Source organism: Bombus vancouverensis, chromosome 11, assembly GCF_051014615.1.
Source record: "Bombus vancouverensis nearcticus chromosome 11, iyBomVanc1_principal, whole genome shotgun sequence".
Taxonomy (NCBI): Eukaryota; Metazoa; Arthropoda; class Insecta; order Hymenoptera; family Apidae; genus Bombus; species Bombus vancouverensis.
Genome location: NC_134921.1, coordinates 8,679,639 through 8,699,419, shown reverse-complemented (window position 1 = coordinate 8,699,419; position 19,781 = coordinate 8,679,639). Strand labels below are relative to the sequence as shown.

The 19,781-nt window shown below is 35.6% G+C and overlaps 2 protein-coding genes across 5 annotated transcripts in view; one reads left to right on the top strand and one right to left on the bottom strand.

The window, feature by feature from the left end:
* Positions 1–49: 49 nt before the first annotated feature.
* On the top strand, positions 50–17,639 carry LOC117153204 (neprilysin-1). Of its 3 annotated transcripts, none has more exons than XM_033326997.2 (19): positions 50–220; positions 331–422; positions 501–662; positions 719–802; positions 1,293–1,501; positions 1,561–1,782; positions 1,857–1,949; positions 2,012–2,153; positions 2,229–2,340; positions 3,212–3,305; positions 3,420–3,596; positions 3,665–3,765; positions 3,871–3,929; positions 4,016–4,067; positions 4,140–4,207; positions 4,279–4,418; positions 4,520–4,687; positions 4,778–4,963; positions 17,519–17,639. In XM_033326997.2, exons 1-18 carry the CDS (start codon positions 201–203, stop codon positions 4,958–4,960), a joined length of 2,178 nt encoding a protein of 725 aa, XP_033182888.2. In that variant the 5' UTR covers positions 50–200; the 3' UTR covers positions 4,961–4,963; positions 17,519–17,639. The 3 variants fall into 3 exon arrangements, with proteins under 3 accessions (XP_033182888.2, XP_076478832.1, XP_076478833.1); XM_076622717.1 differs by lacking the exon at positions 17,519–17,639 and adding an exon at positions 5,200–6,170 and having other exon boundaries at positions 51–220; XM_076622718.1 differs by lacking the exon at positions 17,519–17,639 and adding an exon at positions 5,200–6,170 and having other exon boundaries at positions 172–220; positions 320–422.
* The window catches only part of LOC117153182 (neuropeptide CCHamide-1 receptor-like), a 40,523-nt gene continuing 34,656 nt past the window's right edge, over positions 13,915–19,781 (bottom strand). For both annotated transcript variants that reach the window (XM_033326953.2, XM_033326952.2), the window contains exons 3-7: positions 18,690–18,882; positions 17,898–18,031; positions 17,499–17,672; positions 16,299–16,549; positions 13,915–15,174 (exon numbers count right to left, since the gene is read on the bottom strand). In XM_033326953.2, coding sequence (XP_033182844.2) covers positions 14,859–15,174; positions 16,299–16,549; positions 17,499–17,672; positions 17,898–18,031; positions 18,690–18,882 — 1,068 coding nt within the window. In that variant the 3' untranslated portion in view covers positions 13,915–14,858. The remainder of the gene's footprint in view (positions 15,175–16,298; positions 16,550–17,498; positions 17,673–17,897; positions 18,032–18,689; positions 18,883–19,781) is intronic.

Genomic DNA, 19,781 nt, shown 5'->3' with positions numbered 1-19,781 from the left:
TGTGCAACGAATTGCACGGCGACAAATGTACGGGGAAATGTCGATGCAAAAATCATTCGAGTGACCAATTAATAGAGATATCGTATAACGCCTCCGTGATATAAAATTATTATCGGCTATTTGGCTCTGTAATAAACGCTGGAAATTCAGATTCGATAATTAGTATTGTCGTGAACATTAACGGTATTATTTCGCAGACGATGTTGCTTGAAATTTGCCTGTACGTAACAATTCAATTTATTTTCCTTTTTATTCAAATTATTTCATTTCAATTACACTATTACGACAATTATGTAGAATCAGACAAAATCATTCTCAGTTGTTATACAGATCCTCTTTGATCATTTTCATCGATGCAAGAGCGACCGATGTAACAAACGATGGGCGTTCCGTGTGTTTAACTGAGGAGTGTAAAAGATTCGGTAAAGTTTTATTCAAAATAGAAAACAGCTGGGAGAAAATAATAAGGGAACGTTTTCTTTGACGATCGTATAAAACAGCTACGAGGATACTAACGAACATGAACGCATCCGCGGATCCCTGCGTGGACTTCTATGAATATGCATGCGGCAACTGGCCAACGATACATTCGCTTCCACTTGGAGAGAATTCCTGGCAATTGCGAGCCATTTCTGACAACGAGAACAAAAGAAGAATCGAGGGTAAGTTTCACCCGTTTCGTAAATTCCCTTTGGGGATGACGAACAGAATTTTGCAGAAATGATGAAGATGAAGCTGCGAGGCGACGAAACCTCACCGGTAAAGGTTGCGAAACAATGGTACAAAACTTGTATGAACACAGGTAGTGATCTAATTAAATTACTAATTTATAAACGATTGGCCACTACACGATAGACAATAATTAATTCGAAATTAATACTGGTGACTTAAATATAAAATACCAGAGAAACTGAAATGAAAGCTAATTGAAGAAACGCATAAAAAATACAAAATACATAAATGTTAACGTTTTGTAAATTTATGAATTTTCTATGGAAAAAATGGGAAATCATAAGACTTGTACGCTATAAAATTTCTATCCAAAGTAGAAATTGTTGTAAATTTTGTAAAGTTATAAAACATCTAGAAGAAGTTAAGATTTCATGAAAGTTATAATAATTATCCATAAAAGTTCTATAAAAAAGTAGACATCGCTAATTTTGACCGTTCTGGTACTTTGCCCCGGTTTTGTAGGATATTATACTTTAACGATTGGAAATGTTGTTAAATTTCATTATAAAGAGATTATCCATGAAAATTGTATCGGTTCGATAATTTTCCACTGCTCGTAGAGGATATGAATAAGCGAGGCATGGAACCGATACTCTTCATATTGAATGAAATCGGTGGATGGCCGATAATAATAGGAAAAAACAAGTGGAACGACAGTGAACAGAAATGGCAGAATATCGACGATTATTATGCTCATTTAAGAGGATCTAATTTGTTGCATGATGTCCGAGTCACGGCGTATGGTGATACCAAAGAGGAGACTGTGGTTGTGAGTAATCGATTCTGTTCGTACGTAACAATTTTGCAAATTCCTTCAAACATTTCTAGTTAGACGTTCCCGACATGCCAGCGTATTCGTGGATGCTCGAAGAATTTTTCGAAGCTGACAACGTGACACTTACAATCACTGATAAAAGAGATTTTAGTTATTGGAAGTACATTGTGAAGATAATTTCGAAAACAGCTGAGGCTGGAGGATTTAATACAACAAGCAGCCAGTTAGAAGAGGAAATTGAAGATATATTTAATTTCGAATGGAAATTGTTGAAGGTTTCATTAGTTTAGAAAACAGTTGCTTTACTATGGACTCTGTCACCGACTAAAATTATAACAATAATTTACAGATAAGTAGTATGGTAAATGATTATGTAAATATGACTGTGGCAGGCTTCCAAAAATGGTACGATAATTTAAAGCCACGTACACAGAAATCCATGGTAAATATTTTATTTTTAATGGTTTTCAGTGAATCGTTAATTGACAAAAGTATTTCTTACAGGTAAATTGGATAGATAAGATAATGAGCATTTTTAATGAATCGGGTATCGATATCTCTGAAGACGCGATGTTAAAAGTAACCTCACCTGATTACTACGAGAAATTAATCCCCTTACTCGATGAAACTCCAAGCAGAACCATAGGTAAAATCATAATGATTTAAGACGAATATAATTGTTCACAATACTTGTTCCATGCACTTATTATTTGTCAAACAGTGAATTACCTTCATTGGAGCTTCGTTTCATCGATGATCACAGAGACTACCGACGAAATGAGGGAATTGGATGAGAAAATGACTGGAAATGATTCAAACGTGCAAGAAAACAGGTTCGTATAACAGATTATAGAACTTTTATAAAATAGAATCAACATAGAAGTTAATGTAGAGTTTGAGTATTGATCGAAATGAATTACAATTGACTTATGCTGCATAGACTGCGAATGTTTATGAATTTCTGTGAAATTTAATGCTTTCAAAAGCAAATCTTTTTTAGCTTGTAGGAGAAACTAATTTTTGTTAATTATTGATAATAGATATACATCTACTCGAATGATTTTGTTTTATAGAGAAGAAGAAATTTTAATGCACGTAATACACTAAAATTTGAGAGTAGTTTCACTCGAAATTTATTTATCGTATTAAATTTATTAATTAACAATTTACTAAAGTATACGTAGCGTGGAAAGATTAAAAGTGCAAGAATGCGCAGAACGTACATAATGTACGCTGATGTATAAAATAAACACGGTGCAGTGCTCTTTATAATATTCAGCGAGTGAAGCAAACTTCTTTCTACGTTCTTTAATTATAATTTTTCTATGTTTTTTATAGGAATTTCATAACTGAAAAACTTCTAAATTTGGAATTTTTCATAGAAATTTTGTAATTTACAAATTTACAAATACCCGATTTCTTGTATGAATTTTAAAAACTTGTTTCTTCGATTGTACGAAGTTGCATAAGCGTTCGTAGTCCAATGACATAGAATCTAGAAAGCACTAAGTAATCAGAAAATATCTCACGTTAAATTTGAAGCATCTGTGGAAAGTAGAACAGCGACTCGAGTAAAATACGAATATGGCGCAATTAAGATTATGACGTGCACGTATGTAGCTGCACGTGGCGGTGATTTAATTTAAATTAGCCGTTCGAATTACCTGGTTGCTGGTGGCGCGATTATTTTCGAATTATTCGTAGGTCGGACTGGTGCATCAAGAAGATGGAATTAACGAAAGTCGTAGCGCACGTGGAATACGTAAGAAGATATTTCTCCGACGACATGATAGAAACGGTAAAATTCTCGTACCATTTACATGGATAGAATAAGGGCGCAAATTAAGAATTATATAAGTTAGGTCGACAGATTAAATTATACAGATAAGACTTTTGTTTTCTGATAAATCAGGCATTGAATGCGTTGGATGACATAGAAGAGGAAATGAAGATACAAATTAAAGAATCGAATTGGGCGAACAAGAAGATAAAAGATTTGGCTTTAAGAAGAATTAAGTTTATAAAAAAAAATATTGGTTACCCGGATTGGTATAATAACGCGACTATCATGGAAAATTATTCTGCAAATGTTTGTCAATCTTTTATTTATAATAATCTTGAGAATAGAAAGTTTCATGGTTTAACTTTAATTTACAGCTTACAATGGGACCGAAGTATTTTGAAAATGCATTGGAGGTTCAGAGATATTATAAATTCAAGGAATTGCGTCTTTTGAAGTATAAAGATGTAGCGGAACCGTAAATATTCGTATTTAAAATTAATTTAATCTGAACTTATAATTTGCATTAATTATGTATTGTTATAATTTAATGCTTAGCATTTATTTGTCTTTTTATGTATAGATGGATTATCGATCCTTTGACTCTCAATGCAATTTATTTGAGCCAATCGAATTCAATTAGTAAGTGCCATTTATTTTGCTATATGTATATATTAAACACACGTAATGTATCAAGCCACTAAGGTTTGATTTTTCTAATTGTACAGCTGTACCCTTGGTGAATTTACAGGAACCATTTTTCAGCAGAAATCAACCAAAGTACGTAAAAAAATTTCCCTTTAAATTCTCATTCGGTCACTGAATCTTTAATTACGATATCTTTTCCTTCAGTACGATTAATTACGCGTTGACTGGGTTTTTATTAGCACACGAATTGCATCATCCATTTGACGAGCTAAGTAAGTAGCTCTATTTCATCAAAATTTATATCATTTTTATGACTGTTTTATTAACTTACAGATATTTTCAGGGCGTCTTTTCAATGAACGTGGCGAGGAAATAAACTGGCCAGATGAAATGACGAAGCAATACTATAAAAGTGCTCAGTGTTTCGTTGATCAGTACGACAACTATACTTTAGATGGGACATCTTCTGGTCCAAAAATCAAGGTAATGATTTATCTCATTCACGACGGTATCATTGCGATAAATATTTATCAAGAATTTTACAATCAAACATAAGTATTACTGATATGTCAATTATCGAACAGAATTATGGCAATCAGACTTTCGACGAAAATATGCCAGATACCATGGGATTAAAAACTGCGTTTAAAGCGTACAAACGAAGAGAAATAATAAACGGCAAACCAGAATCAACACTGCCTGGCTTGGAAATGTTCAACAATGATCAAATTTTCTTCCTATCGTCTGCTAATGTACGCATTTTAATAAAAAATAAAACATTTCTTCGATGTATTTTATGTTTTAGTTTGTTTTTCATTTGATTTTTCTTCTTTTTCTTTAAGTTATGGTGTGAAACCAGAGATTCCCAAACGTTAGTCACAGATGCCAAATTAGACATACATAGTATTGGACGATTAAGATCCATAGGGGCTCTTTCGAACAATGAGGATTTCGCAGCTACATTTTCCTGTCCTCTGGGCAGCCCTATGAGTCCTAAGAAGAAATGCAACATATGGAAGATATAGCAGGTACATTTCAATTAAATGTTCAATCATTCGATTCAATTTAACATACCATTGCAGCAATAAAATAGAAAAATGAAACGAAGTTAAAAGTGTGCGTCTATTTTCATCTTTGTGCTCTCAAATCGGTTATTAATTATATGTTATCGGACGTAGATAGTGCGATAGATACAACTATTACAAATCTTATATAATCTTTTACTAATACAATACGATGGTAACGCTAAAAATTGATAACGCAGTGGAGATAGTAACGCACGAATTGAAGGGAGTTTGGCGTACGCGGAGGTGCAACTTTCCCTTTGATGGCTGTTGGTATCAAAAGTGAGAACAAGGCGCGCATTCGCGTACCTTGGGTTTCGAATATGGAGCAGCGATAGATACAAAAATCCTTAGTAATTGTATCGGTAAAACAGCAAAACATCAGTAGTCGGCCATCACAAATGTCACGCTTATTCTGTATCTCGTCGGTAAGACTATCAGTGATAACTGTGATAATTCCTATATTCACAGAGAGCGCAAGAAACACTGATTTTTTGACAGATCGGTATTTCGCAATCTAAAACGCGAAGTTCCATTTAATGTCACGTCTATCGTGTCCTTAATAAATTTTCTTAGTCAATGGTATATACCATCTGTGTTGTCGATATAGAAATTTCCTTTTTACCATCGGCCAGTACGACGCTTTCCCGAAAAATGTTTGAAAGCGAATTTCTCAGGAACCGATGGAGATTTTTGGATAAAATGTGATGATTTGTTTCGGGAGAATATCTATGCGTGGTATTTTTACCACGAATAAGATTTTGTGATTCTATTAAGAAAATAAAGCGTGAATGGTTCGGACTTTTATTAAAAGTTTTTAACTAAAACGAGAGCGTATTTCAATAACAAATTAAGGGAAGAGAATAGAGTTGGTAGGTTTGGCTTGCAAGTCAGTGTCCGACAGAACCGGAATGATATCTAGGTTTTCGCTTTCATCGACGCTCGGTTTCCTGAAGAATAGCTCTCTCAATAACGTTCCCTCTGTGGTAGGTTCGTCCAGGTCGTTTTTACCCTTGATACGTACATTTTGCGGAGGACACGAGATGATCTCCTTATCCGATTCCTTCGGGATGCCGCTGTCGAAATAATATTGCGGTAAAATTCGAAACTACAGCTAATCCTTTTAAATGAAATAAAAGTGAACGTGTGAAACTCGTCTGAACTGGTGTGATGCGAGTTAAATCATTGACAAATCAGTAGATATTTAAGCATTTAACAGCGATCGAAGTATATAGAATACACATAATATTCGAAAATATAGAAAATATTCAAAATAGAGTGCTAATTATAACATTTGAAAGGTAGAATAATTCTCTTTATAGGTTGCAATCCTTTACTTAATAAATAAAACATTATATTGTAAAAAAAGTTTGACTGATAAATCAGTCCTACTGCGGCTAGCGAGAAGTGCAAGACTCTAGTGAAAAAAATGAAAATCTCGTTGAAGAAAATATACGAGTATTATGTCTGTGATTTATCTTTCACCACACTACTTGAGAGTAAAGTTCATTTTCTTCCTACAATCTCCTACATAAACATACTTTATAGAAACCAGTATTTTTCTTCGCCGAGAGGAAAAAATGAAACTTTACTGGAATTTTCTTATTTATGCCGTAAAATAAAATCCATCCTACAGTTTTCGACCCGTTTATAGTGTTTCCTTACGAAGTGATCTCAATGTCCACGGTTTGACAAGCCTGATGAACCTTTCTCGCGTCATCTTTGCACCGTTCCAATCTCTTCGCCTCGAGTAGTTCCCTTGTTCTTTGAGATTCGCTCTTCAGAGCATCGGTTTCTCCCTGTTGCTCGGCCAGGGCATTCTGCAATTGCGATTTCTCCCTCACCAGATCCTTGACAGTCTGCGTGAGCTCCAGGAATTGTTTTTCTTGGGTGGCGATCTGTAGCGTCAACAGCTCCAAGATATGTGAAATTCGAGTCTTCAATTCCTTCGCCTCGCCTCGCGCTTCGTTCAACTAATAAAAGACCATGAAACGCGATATCAGATTGAACTCTTCTTAATCTCTCGGTTTTAACCGTTAAGTTGTTGCAGCTAAGACACGGGATATTGTTATTTTGAGAAGTTTCAGAAACTTTACGACTTGATCTTTATGCTCGTAGGAAATAGAAGTTCTTCTCTACGTTATATTTTTCTCGCGTTACTTTGCAAACTGTGTAACATTTCTTGTCAATAAAATGAGAAAAGTGTATTCCTAGACTTTGTGATACGTCTTGCTAACGAAAAAATGAGCCAGCGAATAAAAACACTAGTTGATGTAATTTTCCATCGATCGGTCAACGACGCATTCCAGTTTTCTTTTCCTTCCAATTACTAAGATCACGTAGATGCTACTGGCACAATTGATGTTTGATTGAAAATTGAGGCCAAAGTACGATTTCTTGTTATCTACTTTATTTCCATAAAACGTAAACTTAATCCAAGTTATCTATGTACACTATGCTTAGATGCAGATTAGAGAGATAGATCGTTCTGGTTATACAACCTGTCACAAGCACGCAACTCAGTGTCTCGATACATTGGCAATCTGTAAACGCGTGTAGTTGCCTCTTGCACTCCCAACTTGCTGACTTTGCTCATTGCTCATTGAACTATCAGAGACAGGCTGAGTTAAATTGCTCAAAGAGGTAAGACTGTCACCGATCCGCCAATTGAGCCAACACCGACGTTTGCCTTCTAAATATTTACATTTTTAGAATGCTAAAATAGAGTATTCGACATGTGAGAATGTAAATCGATTGAAAATTATTGCAAGTGGAATGTTAACGGTACCTTAAGATAGCAAACGTGAAAATTTCGCTACCAAAACCAAACGATCATCGTATCAACCTCTGCTACTAAGCTTCTACTTTCCATTCATTTTTGTCTCTTTTCATTTCAATCAACGAACGACCAACGCAGATTACGTCACGCGGAATATATCGATCCTCGCTGGATCGTGGAAGTTAAACTGCATCGAGCACGAATCCGAAACAATTTCAGTTGGATAAAGCGAAATCAATCTAGGGACTCCCGTGTACTGTTGGCCTGATGGCTCAAAGTTCAGTTGAAACTATGGCCCACGGTTAATGAAGAAAGTGAATCGATGCTTCGATATCTTAGCTGGCGGAGCATGATCCTTTTGCACAAGTTTTCCCAATCCATTACATTATACCGCGTCGATACACCGTAGGTAGACTCATAAAGCTATATGTATAGCAAACGAAGAAGAACTTTGATTTAAAGTTACTTGACCAACTGCAAATCAAGATCGGAACTCTAATCCATAGTTAAACCCTATTTTCACGGGCCAACCATATATCTCAGTTCTTATCAGACACATATTACCGACATGGGTAAAACTTACACACCACATTCCTGTTTATCACAATCGACTTCTTTTCTTGTTCTTCCCCTTGGCCCCTTATTTTTTAGCCTTGGATTTTCTCTCATTAGAGAGCAAAATATTTCATAGTGTGATACAGGAGTGACTTGGGTAGATTATAGAAATCACAGTGGTGTAAGTGAGTTGGTATCTTTCATAGAACAATGTTCGCGATTATTAATATAAGAAGTTCATTATACCTTTTAACGTATCACGGCAGAGTGTAAAATTATATCTTAATTAAGTATGAAACTAAAGAAATACTTGTAAGAAATGAAATAAGTGATTAAATTCATATTCTCAGTATCTTCGCTTCTTAATTAAGTATAAAACTGAAGGAATACTTGTAAGAAATGAAATAAGTGATTAAATTCATATTCTCAGTATCTTCGCTTCTTAATTAAGTATAAAACTGAAGGAATATTTCTAAGAAATGAAATAAGTGATTAAATTCATATTCTCAGTATCCTCACTTATATCATTGTGGTTTTCAATTCACCATATTGTATTAGAAATTTCATATTCTAAAACATTCACTATGATTAAGATATAACTATCTACTCGTTGAGTTTCACTACTTTTTTTCGTTACAAATGTCTTCAGTTTACTCGATGATTTTTGTTCCAATAAACCGGCCACTACTTTATTTGTCTCCCTAATCGTAAGATATTTGTTCGCAGCGTACGAAGACTATAGGGCAAGGGTCCCTACGAATATATCTACCATAAATTCATAGGTGACTTTTTCATAAAGTTTCCCAATTGTCTTCTGAGTCGTTCATTCTGAATTTTTCATCACTCGAGTACATTATGAAGGGATATGAAGGGTCCTTTATCATTAAACGTCATTATAAATTTGTAATATCAAAATAAGTAAAAAATAAACGACGAAAATGAGAAAAAGGGAAAAAAGAAAAGGGAGAGGAAAAACAGAAATTCAAGAATAATTGGCGTTACTTGGAATTCTAATTGCTCCTTCTCGGTTTCGCGGCGGTCAAGGGATTTCTTGTACTGCAGCCTCATTGCTTCCTTCTCGGATTCGCTCACTGTCAACTCGGACTTGGCATCGCGCATTTCTTTGGTGCATCTGCATAAAAACTCACCTATCTTTTCGCGGAATATTGAAACACCGCAGGGAATTGCGAAAATTTACACGCGTAACTTGAGCGTGAAATGCGTCTCAACTCCGATCGATTTACTTTACCGCGGCAAACGAGAGAAAACTTGGTCTTTTCCCATTTTGTACGTGTGAAGTTAAGAGATCGCGTGTTAAATTCTCGTAAAATCCTCTCTCTTTAATTTGCCCCGTGTTAATTACGTAATTCTCAATTGCTAACTTTTATTTTCACGCACAGCGGAATTTCCACGATGTAGTCGCTATAATTGCTATTTGGCAAATAAGGTAGGGCTATCCGAGTCCACTTAAATAAATAGTTTGCCTTGTAATTCGCCAAATCCGATTACGAACAATTTTTAAACGATCCACATTTGGAATCAGACTATTAAACTCGCTCGTAAGAAAACAGTGAAATGTAATACATTCATCGAAATGAAAAAGGTTTTTACAACTATACTTATCACTTTTCATATATATATATGTATTTTCTTTTTTTGATATTTTTTCTTGTTAGACCTAAGCGTACACGATATTTTCTCATTTCTTCGTTACTGTAAACGCTATTTATAAGGACTAATAGTGATTCATAGCGAACAATAAGCTTGATTATTCTGTGTAAAGTTCGAGATTAAATTATAAAAGATCGAAGCTTAGGTGACTCAGATAACTCCACCTTCCCAGTTTTTGTTTTCACAAGCAAAAAGCAACGGAGCCACTATAATCGTCATTATCTTAATTAAGATCTCAGTGTCCAACTCGTAGTACGCAGATTGTCACAGAAAAATCTCGACTAATCACTGATGCAGGTCTGGCGTGCGCGATCGTTCCCAAGGGTTATCTTCGAACGCCCAACACGAATTACACGGTCAAACTTTTAATAGCCATCGCTGACTCTCTAATCAGTTCTTGTGATAAATCTCTCCGTTACTATCCAACTGGTATTACCAACTGCAGGAAGTAATCGCGCACGCTGTAATTTATTCGCACTGTATATCTTGAGGATCGATGAAAGAGCGAAATGAACGCGATAGAAACGAAGAAATGAAAATGGGGCGACAAAGTGTTTGAATGATCCTACGATAAAGATTTATTCGTCGCGGCAATCGATGTTTATTTAAGGTCCGAGTTAACTAATATCGGTAGAAGAAGAATTGAAGCAGAAATAAATTTCGTGGCTTAAGATATAAAGGACAAAATAAATGGTAACATGTCGGTTTCCTTACTGATGGCGGATGCGTGGCGATATAAAGTGGCTGAGAAGGGAATTGAGATTAATTCTACAGTTTCTGTAGATACCCACAGGTATCATCTTTTATCTATTCTGTGAGATTAATAAATTGGTAGTTGACAGATTCTAATGGATTTTAGTTTTACGTTGGATACTGAGCCAATAATAAAATAAATACCAATTTATTTCAATGTGTTAGTTCATAATATCAACGACAGGGTATTTTGGATCTACTATTTACAATAAATTAGATTTTTAAGGTGAAATATTTTCTATACTATTAATTATATGGGAAAATGTTTTAGATTAAAATTGATTGGCTTCAAGGGGATGTTATTAGCTTCTTTATAGGTGGGTGCATAAAAGTCATGTGAAGATCAACTTTGTTTTTTTTTAATCGAATTATATATCTTTTAATACGTTAATCGATGCAGCTGGAGATTTTCTATGAAAACTTATAAACCTACTTATGTCGAGAAACTGTTCTTTTACTAGATACTTTAATTTTTAATTCGTAAAACTTACAGTATGAAAGGCAAGAAAACCAAATACGGTAGCAGTTCCTCGCGTCTTCCTTGTTTATCATACGATAAGTTTTACGAACTAAAAATTAAAATGTCCACTAAACTAATAATTTGTTGACATAAGTAAGTTAATAATTTTCTCTTGAGAATCTACAACTGCATCGATTAATGTACTAAGAAACCATTCGACTTCTATCTGAAACATTTTCCGAGATAATTAACAGTATCGAGAATATCTCAGTTTAAACTCCTAGGTGACTCATCCTGTATATATACTTTATATCTCATTACAAAATTTTCTACGCAAAATCAGTTCCTTAATTCCTCTTTCTGAGGTTGGTTTACTTTGTTGGTTTTTTTTATTTTATTCTTCTTACTTGTCTTAATGCTTATAAACGAGGGTGTAATCCAAAATAAATTTTCGAAGCTTCTTACTTCGTACCGATTAAAGATTAAAATTACTAAAATTCCCTGGACTGTACCATAACCTGTTCTATGAAAAATTGAGGAATAAAGTATTTGGAGAAATTGAAGGGTGAAGCTTGAACAAAAATTGGGAAAGAAGTAAATGTCATTGCTGGGATATAAGAGGATGATAATGAAAATGAATGGAAACACTTCTTCTTGTATTAATTACGGATGTATGGTGACACAAAGTGGCCGAAGAGGAAATTTACTTAATTAACTGCTTAACCAGCAAAGCTATCCTTCTCCTGTCAGCGGGACAGAGATCTTGAATGTGAGGGAACGAGGCCGCGTCGCCGTCCGCGTCTGCGGTCTCACCTCTGCATTTCCAGCAGAATTCCTCGTCAGCTTTCACCTCCTCGCTCTCTGTCGAGATCGTTTGTCTGCTCGAAGATTAAACAGTCACAACGGTTCCCTTTATTAACGGTAGAAATGGACGCCACGTTGCTAGGGCTCGGTGCAAGGAACATCTCTGATACACGAATTTCCCTCGGTTTTAACACCGAACGAATGCAAATATTCCACACGGATGCGAAATCTAAACTACGTGCGCGACATAGAATTTAATTTTCATCGACAATTTCGAGCATGTCTCAAGAGGTAACTAATGTCGTTTATAACTTTGTCACGTTAAAGACGTACAAATCTACTACGTAGAGACGCAAGAGACAAAGAATTTTGGAACAGTATAGAATATTTCGACAATTCAATTAACATTAGGTTTGCGAAGCGAATTTTTCACGAAGCAAAAGTACTTTTATCGATTCTAAGATCGACAGCGGAAGCAAAATTAATTTACGACGCAATCAATAGATCAGATATATCATATTTATAATAAAGACATTAGTTAACGAAGCTTTCGTCGCTAATAATATTTGTACTGATCCGTATGCTAAATTCCAATTTACATAATCCGAGATTTTTCCGTAGCGCAGCATTTCTGGGATTACGCGTTTTATTACTTAATTTGATAAATTTATAGCTATTTTGTCGATAACAGTATACAATACATAAAGGGATTTTAAGGTGTAATAAAAATTTAGAATGCAATATATCTTTGAAATCTGTCTTAAATTTTTCCTCGAAAATCTTTTAATTTTTATACAAAAAGAAATTAACGCTTCTGGGTATCCGACGAAGAGAAATCACGTTTATCCCTTGTAACTATACTTCGGGAATTTTCGATGAATGCAAAGTTCGTTCATTCATTGTGTTGCCGCTTCTAACTTCTTCACGAGGACAGATTTCATTCATCCCGCTTTCGCTACTAACTTTTCCCGAGGAAACAATTCATTTATCGTAGTTCCTCTAGCAGATTCTATATTGCTCAAAAATTTAGAACTAGAACTGCCACGAATAAAGGACATGAGGTGTAATTTACCGTCGCATCGTGCAAACAATGGCCTGATTACGCTAATGTAATGAGTACGGTTGGATCGGTCTTTAACCTAGTTACGTATTAACGGAAGATTGAAATTAGCTCGATTCGGTTACGGACCTTTGTCGTCGCGATGCATATACTCGTTCTCCTGATACATGCGTAGAGTACGTTGATGGAGTCTGGCCAGTCTGCACAGAGGAATTCGTAAAATCGATCCGTTAAATTAGCCTGTCGTTCTTCAAATACGGCGAAGCATCGGGAACATGCAACGAAAAATACGAAAGAAACAAAGAAACGAGAGGGAAAGTGAAATGGGCGTGTTGTACCTCTTGCTCCATCTAATATAAGAATTCATAAGTGTGCCATCGTCGTAGTCGTTTGAATACATCACTGTCGGGCATTTCTCTCAGCTTGCAAGACGATTGTGCAATGGGAAAGTGATTACGACACAGAATGTCAGAAGACTCTACGACTTTCGAAGTCGATTCTTGTGCCGAGCGTGCAGCGACGACAAATCCTGCGAGAAAACGATTCGTTTCTGTCCAGAGAGCAATCGATGCCCGTTGCTGCCCCCAATGCCCTGAAGTTAGATTTATATTGAGTTTTAAACGACACTTTGTGCAGGAACGACAGTAACGCGCGAGTATTTCCTCGATCGTTCTGTACTGTCCGCGATCAAATATCAAATTGTCGATGAAACGAGATGAAAGCACGAGATATCGGATGAAGCTGGATACGTGGGTCTTCAAATCAAATTAATGGGTCGATCACTTTTTATTTCGTTTTCATTTCGTTCCATTTTACCTCGCTTTGTAAACGTTGGGAAGGAAAATAGAAAAACGACGGAGGTTAGGTAATAACGTCGACGATTACTTGTCAGAATTTTATTCATAAAATCGGTGCTCTCTAAACGTACAACTGTCGCAGTCTTTGTACCTGCAAATCATACTTTCACACGAGTTCACAGAATAATTGTCTAGCGCTATAGTTTTGACGATATCGGTGCATTCGAGGGACAAGATATTCGACGAAGATTTACAGGAAATGACAGATGTCTTAGATATGGACGATCGCTACTTCTCTCTCTCTCTCTCTCTCTCTCTCTCTCTCTCTCAGAAATTGGAGCTAAAGCTTAAGACTTTAAGAATGTGGGAGAAAAATATGATAAGTCCATTTTTGATGTTTTCATGCCGCTTCTAGATAGTGGCTAAAAGGATCTTTTAAATATGAAATCTTAATATGAAATCTTCAAAGGGAGGAAATAATTTGATAGATTCAAAGATTTTTAGCCTTTGGAGAACTTAGGATGTCGAACCGTTTGGTCGATTTAATCCATTAAGATCCAACGTTGAATTCTATAAAATTCATTTTGTGATCGCAAAAAGGAACTGCAAGCATTTGTTTCATATTTCTGGATGCAATAACGACGAAAAAGGTATCAAGGAAATTCTTAGAGTTCCCTTTCACAGCCATAATATTAAAGAAGGAAATTCAATAAATAAATTGATCGACAGCGATAGCAAATATTGCTTCTTAATGGATTAATCCCAGAGCTAAATGAAAAGCTAGTCTCGACATCGAATTTCTAACAATGTACAGAATTTCAAAATTATTCTCCCGAGAAATGTGAGAAATGCGACTTAATGTATCTTTCGCCTGTGATCTTCGCTTAAGAGTTATTGGACCATCGACACGAATAGTGTTTTCCAAATGAAAAGAATACACACGGGCGTGATCATTGGTTGCTGAAAAATCGCTGAATTATTCAGTCCTTGGAGTTTAACGAACATTCGCGAATGTTCGACTGCTCCGTCGTGGAATTTTGCTGGCTTTTTAGTCCATCCTCGATACCGTTAGGACACGCGGTCAGACTAATGGTCGTCTCCTGTTCCTTGATCGGGCCACTGGTCCTGGTGTCGTTTCCAAAGATGGACATGTGCATGGTGTTTCGTTGACCGCGTCGAGAATCGTACCTTTTGGAACTTATCAACGAGAAACTTTGACCTCGTCCCCGGGAGCTCAAGTCCGACGAACAACGACGCCGTCTGCGGATCCTTCTCGGCACGCAACAAAGCAGATACCTGCAACGAAGTTTGTTACACTTTAACGACTTTAGTCTGTTAGTTGGCTGCAATAATGTTAGCTCTTTAAAGTTAACAAGAAGAAAACGAAATACTCGTCTACTTTTGCTTGCTCGTTAAATCGTATTAATTCGTTCATGAGGGATTTTACGAGTGATAAATTTTGGAATGTATTTAGAGATGAAAGTATGCAAATTATTGTTAAAAACTAAACCTCTATCTCTATCTTCTTTTCCCTTTATTTTTTAATTCTGAATATCTATTTAAAAAATAATATAAATAATAAAATATATCATTATTATTATGTCTTTTAATAAATGATTTAAATTGATACTGCAAAAATTTCATAAAATATCAATTTCATATAATTCCATACAAATTCCTAATAAAGGAATATCATATAATTTCATAAAAATTCATGAAAACAAAATTTCATGTAATTTCGTGAGAAATTTCCATCTCCTATAATTTCAGATAAAATCCAATTTTCTATAATTTCATAAAAAGTTAGTAAGTGCTGCTTCTTATTTATTAACGTATCTTTAACTTTCGATCAAATTATTGACACGTCGAATTGGGAAGAATAAGTTTGAGAAATATATATGATTGAGCGTTCAATCGTAAATTGGATAGGTTCGGAGTATCGCTATAAACGAGATAGTCCGATAGTATATCCGAAACCATATTTCAATCCGGCAATCAATATTCATGACAACGAGCGATTCGTTTTATAATTTTTCACGAGTTGAGCCAGGATTGATTTTTAAAGAGGAGCATAAAATACGTAACGAATTAATTGTGGTCGCATATAGTGATTAACTGATGCGAAACGTCATTGATTATCCCGTTAATCGACCAATTTTTATCGGATTCTTGAAAATTTATGGAAATAGGTCGGATCGGTTCGTAGTCATGCGCCAGGTGTCAAATATTTTTCCTAGTTTCTTTTCCAATATTTTATACCGAAAGAACGATAATTCCTTGCGAAACGAGGATAATATTACTCGAAATAATGGGAACTGATTTTTTGTACATTTTGATAAAGCAACGTTATGAAACTAAAAATAGATCGATCGTATATTTCTTAAATTGTAGAATAATATTTTTGCCAATGCAGAAAATACCTGTCGAAATATTTTCTAAACGTGCTGCTCACGCAGTACAACGCGATGGGATTAATGCAGCTATTGGTAAATGCCAGGCAGAAGCTAAGAATCCGGAAATAATGCCAAAATGTGTTGTAATCCTGTTGGGCGGTTGGGTGGATGTAAAACCATAGCATAAACACGTGTTGCGGGAAGAAGCATACTGCGAAAACGATCACGAACGCCATCACCATCTTCGCCACTTTTTTACGAGCTTTCACCTGCTTTAGCTGTAACCAAACGAGTTTCAAAGTGATACAAAATATATTGCGCGTGTATTTCAAAAGTGACGGAACTCAAAAAAGTTTCACAGAAAGCACGAGAAATTATTTTGAAATTTACGAGACATTGTTTATTAGACAAATAATTTTAGCAAGTAGAATAAACTCTAAGAAAGAAATTTATTTCATCAAAATTATCGTATTAATATTATTCGATGGAATGTTATTTTTGTAATTTCTCGTAACGTTCTTCCAATATGAAAATTAATTGTTTCGAATTGTGACACTTCTGAAATTCGTGTACGATATTATTAAAGAATATGACCCCTTCTTTTATATTCTTTCTCGTTGAATAAATTTTTTTCATAACCGAAAACTTTGCGTCTTGACTTTGCTAGAACTTTACTGAAAAGAGTAAATATTTCTTGGCAACTTTAAACGAGTCCCCTGGTTGTGTATTAAGTTTCAAGTTCGTAAAACGCGAAAATTGTCGAGAGGAATCAATGAAGTTCGGCCTGTGTTCACAACCGAGTTGATATTTATCGAGTTTAATAGGACTTCTAGCTGTTGTACTGAATAGCGTACGTAAATTAAAGCGATCGCTTATCTCTGAAACAATTCGAGAGTTTGAATATTTTTGTCCTCAGTTGAACATGAAAAATTTGAAAGAAGATAACTATCACACTATCATTATCATTATCACATCCTCGTGTTTGCTGGCAATTTGTCTTTTTTTTTTTAGCTTTCCTATTACATTTTGGTTAAACGATTATAGCAATTTTTGTTCATTAGGTGGTATATTTTAACGTTTTGCGTAAATCGAGCAGTTCATCTCGAAAACTACCATTGCAAATTTTTGTCTCTTTGCAGTTTAATTATGAGCTCTTCGACTTTTCATTTGCAAAAATAAAACATGGTCATCTTTATCGCCCATCTTTAAAACTTTTTTTCCACTCACCTGACACTGCATTTCGCCAGGAATATTCCTAGTACTGTGAATCAGATGTCTGGCCATAAGAATGTAGAAGAAAGCAATAATACTAAGCGGCACAGCGTAGTATATGAAGAACCGACAGACCAAAATCGTCTTCGGATAATTCGGTCCAAACTCCGCAGGATACGGGTAGCAGGCCTTTAAATTGAACACCATATAACAAATGTAAAAACCTTCCCTCGAATCGATCAGATGAGTGCAAATTATTTGGACAATACAGTGGAACAGCAGTTGTCTGATGATGCCGAGCAAAGGAAATTGGAAAGGAATAAATGGAGAAAAATCGTGTTAGACGTTTCGTCGATCGATCGTTGAAGCACGAACGATAAAATTAATTATCTTATGGATGCTAGTCGAACTCACTTGAAAGGTCACGTTGGTGTTCACTTTGAAAACCCTGATGTAGGAGAAGGAACTCGGGATGGCGCACATAATGGCTAATACCCAAATCAAGGAAGCGACGATCACCGTGAAACGCGTTGCTCGCCTTCCTGTACCTTGAACAGTAAAAGTCGGAAACGACTGATTTCATCGATCACATCTGTATTCATATTCGCTCGAGTATTTCTTTTCATGGCGCACTGCGGATACCATAGAATATCTTTCTATCCAAGAGCAAACGAAATTCGCGTATTTCACTTTATATAAATTCCTTTGGTATCCGTGGTGCGCACATAGTTCCACCCACGGAATATTAAATTGCGGCGTAAAATGCGGAAAACGTTCTCAATACGAGACGAGGATCTTGTAAAAGAATATATGTGTTATCAAAATCGACTATGAAACTTTGTTTAACTTCGATTATCCTTATTTCCGTATTCCATTATTTTTATACATTTACACATTTATTATTTGAATTGAATTAAACGAAGGAGATGGCGAAAAATTGTTATTCCTACTTGAAGTATTTTTAGCTGTTCTTTCGTGCTTTCGTACAGAGAAATTGTACAATATTTTCCTTGGATATTTTGTACATGTATTTGTTCGTGTTTCGGTGACATTTACAAATGTCTTCTGATGAATATTATTATAATATATCATATTAGAATAGGTAGAATAGCCGCTTAAGCTTTCGAACGTTTTCCGTGCTCTTGCTTTTCATCGCGAAGATCTCTATTTCAGAATGATGGGAAAATGGGAAATCGAAGCTCGTACCCGAGGCGTGGAACTTTCTCATCGGATCGACGATAGCGAAGAATCTGTCCGCCGATAGTGCCGTTAGAGTGAAGACAGAGACTCCGATGGAGATATCCTTGGCGCACTCGGAAATCTTGCAGAGCACGAGTCCAAAAGGCCAAGAATCCACAATATATACGGTGAAAGTGAATGGTACGCACGTAAGAATCACCTGCAGCGCAATATCGAATCATTGTCTCAGAAAAGAATCGTCAATAACGTTTTTATTCGAACAATAGCCTCCAAGCTGAATAAAATTTCGACTGACTAAGGAAAGAATTCATTGAGAGTCTTCATTGTGCACCGATAAGTCTCTGTTTCTTTGAAATGAAAACAGAAAACTGTTGAAGAAGAAAAGGAATCTCAGCTTAACGAGAACTGTCTGTAATAGCAAGGGTTAGTTGAATCAACCAAACATCCTAAAATTGAATGTTGAATTTTGCATAGAATAATAGAGTAGACTCGTTGTCTATTATGACGTACTGTTAATCTTTGATATGTTAATGAAAGAATGAGAAAATATCATACGCTTTAGACCGAGTAAAAAAAAGACATCAGAAACGAGAAAATAATTCGAATAACCCTATGGTAGAGTTATCTGAGTCAACGAGGAGATATTTATTACATGAGAATTGATCGAATGAGCGATAAAACATTGTGATAATTGCAACTGAGAATATTAACATCGACCATTTTCCTTTTGATCTTTTGATGGCTGAAAGCTATATGCTCGTAGAGAACTATAGTCGTCGATCTGCCAATATACACGATATTTGTCACAAAGAAAGGTTTGAATAGTCTGTTTTCAAGCGTACATCGCTTAAACATTGTCTGTAACTAAATTTGCGAATTGCGCAAGTCAGTAAGAAAAATTGAACAAGTTTTACTCGTCATGGTATTCGAACATTTTTCTGACTCGAACATGACGAACATTTTCTTACTCTGAACGCACATATAGTTTGACAAGCAACGATCGCGCGAAGACAGTTTAAGAGATGAACCTTCTATGAAACTATGTCGCAGGGAAGGGAAATATCTGAGTGCACATCGAAGGGAGGAATTTCATGGTAA